The sequence below is a fragment of the Arachis ipaensis genome, chromosome B10, assembly GCF_000816755.2.
Source record: "Arachis ipaensis cultivar K30076 chromosome B10, Araip1.1, whole genome shotgun sequence".
NCBI classification, from domain to species: Eukaryota; Viridiplantae; Streptophyta; class Magnoliopsida; order Fabales; family Fabaceae; genus Arachis; species Arachis ipaensis.
The window spans coordinates 2,192,588-2,198,081 of NC_029794.2; the positions used below are offsets into that span (position 1 = coordinate 2,192,588).

At 44.9% G+C, this 5,494-nt stretch overlaps 1 protein-coding gene across 1 annotated transcript; it reads left to right on the forward strand.

Moving 5' to 3' along the window:
* On the forward strand, positions 1-2,985 carry LOC107619914. Its single transcript, XM_016322148.1, has 3 exons — positions 1-447; positions 833-897; positions 1,047-2,985. Exons 1-3 carry the CDS (start codon positions 1-3, stop codon positions 2,983-2,985), a joined length of 2,451 nt encoding a protein of 816 aa, XP_016177634.1.

The window sequence follows — 5,494 nt, forward strand, 5'->3', positions numbered from 1 at the left end:
ATGACTTGGATTTCACCATTGAAGGCATTTGGTGTAAGAGAATTACTTTCCATGGAGAGCATGTTCAAGTCTCACCGTGAAGCTTGTTTGGTCATAGTTTCAAAGTCAATGGACTCTGACACAGGAACTCAGATTCTGAATCCTTTTGTGAAAAAAGGATTCAGGGTCACTGCCAGTGCACCTGATTTCAAATACATATTCAAGGGAACTCATGCTAAATCATGGTTTCAAAAGTTAAAGGAAGGGAATGTGAACCCCGGTGAAGTTTTCTTGGGACAAAACCTCTCCAATTTGCTTAGGCTTGCATTGTTGTACAAGTTTGGAGGTGCATACATTGAGGCTGATGTAGTGGTCTTGAAGATCTTCTCCAAATTAAGGAACACAATTGGAGCTCTGAATCTTGATCCAAGAACTGGTGAATGGAGTCGTTTGAACAATGCAGTGTTGGTATTTGACAAGAAGCACCCTTTGCTTTTCAAGTTCATTCAAGAATTTGCACTCACTTTTGATGGGAATTGACGTGTACATCATCCAGTACGAAAACCGACCTAAAATCTCGGCAACGGTAGCTTCTGACTGAGTCAGCCTTATCTGCCAAACCATGATCTATGATAACAGAATTCACTAAGAAGAATGGGCCACGACTCCTCACAACCGAAAGATACTAACAACAATGCCGACCATATACGTCGCAACTAACTCACACCCATCGCCTATAAAACAACTAAAACCATAATCCCTAGAGGTCACACCTTCTGACTCTTAATTATTACTCTCACTCTCTGAAAAAACTCATATTCTTATTACTTGAGCGTCGGAGTGCTTTGTGTAGGTACTCCCGCCGCCGTGTTCAAGAGGCAACCGAGGAATATTCACTGAGTCATCACTGGCCGACGTGTGAGTCCGTCGAGGACGAACAATTCTCAAGGACGACCACTGATCTCGGTTCTCTCAGGACGGAACATTTGGCGCCCACCGTGGGGCCCGCATAAAACCAACCCCACTCATTTCTGTTATATTTCTACCTCTTGAGTTTCTCTTTGCAGGGTCAAACAAACTCCTGATATGGCTGACAATGGAGTCCATCAGCTCACACAGAGCGAGCTTATGGCCCAGATGGCTGAGCTCCAAGCAGAAGTCAAAAGACTGGCCGAACTGTCGGCACAAAACAACACCAACAAGAGAGACGAGGGCAATCCCAAGAGATCATCCCAAGGCATGGCTGATCTATTAATCGACGACCCCCCGAAGGAGAGACTAACTTTGGATAACCCCTTTTCCGAAGAGATTACGAACTTTCAAATGCCAAAACATTTCACACTACCCTCCTCCCTCGAGCCCTACAAGGGGATTGGTGACCCCCGGGCTCACATTAAGAAATTTCAGTCTATGATGTTTTTTAACGGCCCTAACAATGAACCTGTGCTTTGCAGAGCTTTCCCGACTTATCTTGATGGAGCGGCTTTGCTTTGGTTTTCGAAACTACCTGCAGGTTCAATTTCTTCTTTCGAAGAATTGGCGAAGTCATTCATTGATTATTTCGCCGCAGCAAGAATATACGTCCATGGGTCGGATTATCTAGGCACAATCCACCAAGGTCCTCAGGAAAGTTTGAAAGACTATCTGACCAGATTTGCAGAGGCGACTATGGAGATACCCGATCTAGATCCCGCTGTCCACCTGCATGCACTTAAGGCCGGCCTCCGACCTGGAAAGTTTAGAGAAACGATCGCAATTACCAAACCAAAGACATTGGAGGAATTCCGGGAGAGGGCGGCCGGACAAATGGAAATCGAAGAATTACGTGAGGCCAACAAAACGAAAAGAAAACCCAGGAGAGAAGAGGACCGTACACCAAGGTCGGCTCACAACAAAGATTTCGGCAAACCATTCAAACTTACTCCAAAATTCGACAATTACACCAGATTCAACACGAGAAGGGAAAAGATAATCAAGGAAATACTCAATGCCAAAATCATAAAACCTCCAACAAGGGCAGGCAGCTATCAGGACCAGAGGTTCGTAGACAAAAGCAAACACTGTGCTTTCCACCAAAAATACGGACACACAACTGACGAATGCATAATAGCCAAAGACCTCCTGGAAAGACTCGCTCGGCAAGGCCTACTCGATAAGTACATCGAAGGAAGAAAACATAAAGAAGGCGACCATGACAAGGAGGAAAGACAACCGACCTCAGCCAACAAAGAAACCAACAAATGGCCAAGTAGCAACCAACCCAAGGCAGTCATAAACTGCATATCCGGAGGATTTGCCGGGGGCGGTGAAACAACGTCGGCAAGGAAACGCAGTTACCGAGCCATGCTAGCCATAGAAGGAACAGCGCCACTAAGAAATCACGATGCGCCAGATTTAGAAATCACCTTCAACAAAGCAGATATATGCTCGGCCGCCCCACACCTAGACGATCCAGTAGTAATCTCTATCCAGACAGGCGACCTATTGGTAAGAAAGGTCCTTTTAGACCCAGGTAGCAGTGCAGACGTTCTCTTTTATTCTACCTTTTTAAAGATGAACTTATCTGAAAAACTCATACAACCCTCCTCCGGAGAACTAGTAGGATTCTCTGGAGAAAGGGTACCAATAAAAGGTTATATATGGCTTAAAACAACAATAGGTGGAAATTCATCATTCAGAACCCTTGATATACAATACCTGATAGTTGACTGCATTAGTCCATACAATATTATTCTCGGGAGACCTGCTCTGAACATGTTCAGAGCAGTAATATCAACCTTTCACCTATGTGTTAAGTTTCAGGCGCAGGACGGCAGAATAACAACAATCCACTCAGACCGCCAACAAGCTCGGCAGTGCTATAACTCCAGCTTGAAAAGGTTGGATAAGAGAGAGAAACAACACGAGGTCAAAGCAGTACAAACTAGGGAGGAAGTCCTATCCCTAGCCGAGCTTGACCCCCGGGGAGACGCGCAGGAAAGACCCCAACCATCAGACGAACTTTAGAAAATCCAACTGACGTCAAAGTCAGAACAGGTAACATACATCGGTCAAGCACTACAAGGGCAAGAAAGGTCGGATCTCGTAAAGTTACTACAAGCCAACTCTGACCTGTTCGCTTGGACTCCAGCGGACATGCCAGGAATAAGTCCAAATGTCATCTGTCATAAACTTGCCACCAACCTATCAAGCCGACCTATAGCTCAGAAAAAGAGAAACCTAGGAGCGGAGAAGTCAAAAGCAGCCCTAGAAGAAACCAGTAAACTCCTACAAGCGAGCTTCATCAAGGAGATCCGCTTCACCACATGGCTCTCAAATGTGGTAATGGTAAGGAAAAGCTCAGGTAAATGGCGCATGTGCGTCGATTTTACAGATTTAAATAAAGCATGCCCTAAAGATGCCTACCCTTTACCATGCATTGATAAGCTTGTAGACAACGCATCAGGTTTTGAAAGCTTAAGCTTCATGGATGCATACTCTGGGTATAATCAAATACTCATGCATCCTGAAGACCAAAGCAAAACAGCATTTATAACCGAGCATGGAAACTTTTGTTATCGAGTAATGCCATTTGGCTTAAAGAATGCAGGTACAACCTATCAACGCTTGATGGACAAGGTCTTCCATCACCAAATAGGACGCAACATGGAAATCTATGTAGACGACATGGTCGCCAAGACCAAAAAAGAAAAATCACATTGTGAGGACCTCGGCGAGATATTCGAACAAATTCGAGCTTATAATATGAGACTAAACCCAGAAAAATGTGCTTTTGGGGTAAAAGGAGGAAAGTTCCTCGGATTCATGCTCACCTCGCGAGGAATAGAGGCAAACCCTGAAAAGTGTTCAGCGATACTCAATATGACGAGCCCTAAAACAATAAAAGAAGTGCAACAGTTGGCAGGAAGGATAGCTGCGCTATCTCGATTCTTACCCGCGGCGTCAAACCGAGCATATCACCTTTTCCAAACAATATCGAAGAACAAAAAGTTTCACTGGACAGAAGAGGGCGAGAAAGCTTTTTCCGAGCTCAAGGCGATCCTATCAACACCACCCGTGTTGCAAAGGCCAGAAATCGGTAAACCTTTATATTTATACTTGTCCGTTTCAAATTGTTCCATAAGCTCGGCCCTTGTCCTCGAAACAGGGAAAACACAACAACCAGTGTACTTCGTCAGCAGAGTCATGCAACCAACAGAGCAACGATATCCGAAGATAGAACAACTCGCCCTAGCACTGATAATTACAGCAAGGAGATTAAGACATTACTTCCAGAGCCACACAATCATAGTGAGGACGAACCAACCATTAAGACAGATACTAGCGAAACCAGAACTGGCCGGACGCCTCACCAAATGGTCCATTGAACTCTCGGAATTCGACATTCAATTCCAACCCAGGTCGGCACTAAAAGCACAAGTACTGGCCGACTTCATCTCAGAACTGACAAATGACGAACACAACAAGTCTTGGGAACTGCACGTCGATGGAGCATCAAGCCGAGAAGGAAGTGGAGCAGGGGTAATCCTCAAAGAGGGCGACAAGGTAATAGCCGAACAAGCACTCCAGTTCCACTTCCCAGCAAGCAACAACCAAGCCGAATATGAAGCCCTCATTGCAGGACTCAAACTCGCCTTGAACCTCCAAGTTCGAAGCTTGACAGCACATTGCGACTCCCTCCTCGTGGTCCAACAAATCTGAGGAGAATTTCAGGTAAAAGATCCGTTGCTGGAGCAATACTGGCTCATAGCAAAGGATCTCATTTCAAAATTTAATTCATTTAGCATACTGCATGTTAGTAGAGGAAAAAATGTGAGAGCAGATGTACTATCCAAACTCGCAACCACTAGGGCAGACACACAAACATCCACATTAACACAACTCTCACTAAAAAAGCCGAGCACTAAGTTACTACATGTGACGAGCATTAACCACCTCCATGATTGGAGAATTCCTTTTCTTGAATATATTAATACAGGCACAATACCAAGAGACGAGCTCAAACCACAACACTTCAGACGAAAGGCCAGCCTTTACACAAGTATAGAAGGAAAACTATATAGACGAGGGCTCTCACAACCCCTGCTAAAATGCCTAAGCAAAGACGAAGCAAAAGAAGTAATGGATGAAGTCCACGAGGGAGTCTGTGGAAACCACATCGGGGGACGAGCACTGGCAGCTAAGATCGTCCGAATCGGGTATTACTGGCCGACCATAAAAAGGGATTGCATAGCAAAAGTCAAAACATGTGACAACTGTAAAAAACATGCAGCTATTTCCACAAGGCCAGCCGAGCTACTACATAGCATGGAGGTAAGCTGGCCATTCCACAGATGGGGGCGCGATATCCTCGGTCCATTCCCAATAGCGCCAGGCCAGGTAAAATTTCTTTTAGTAGCAATAGATTACTTCTCAAAATGGATAGAGACGCAACCATTAGCACGGATAACAGCCGAAAAGGTACGATCATTTATATGGAAAAACATTATATGCCGATTTGGAATACCTAGAGAGA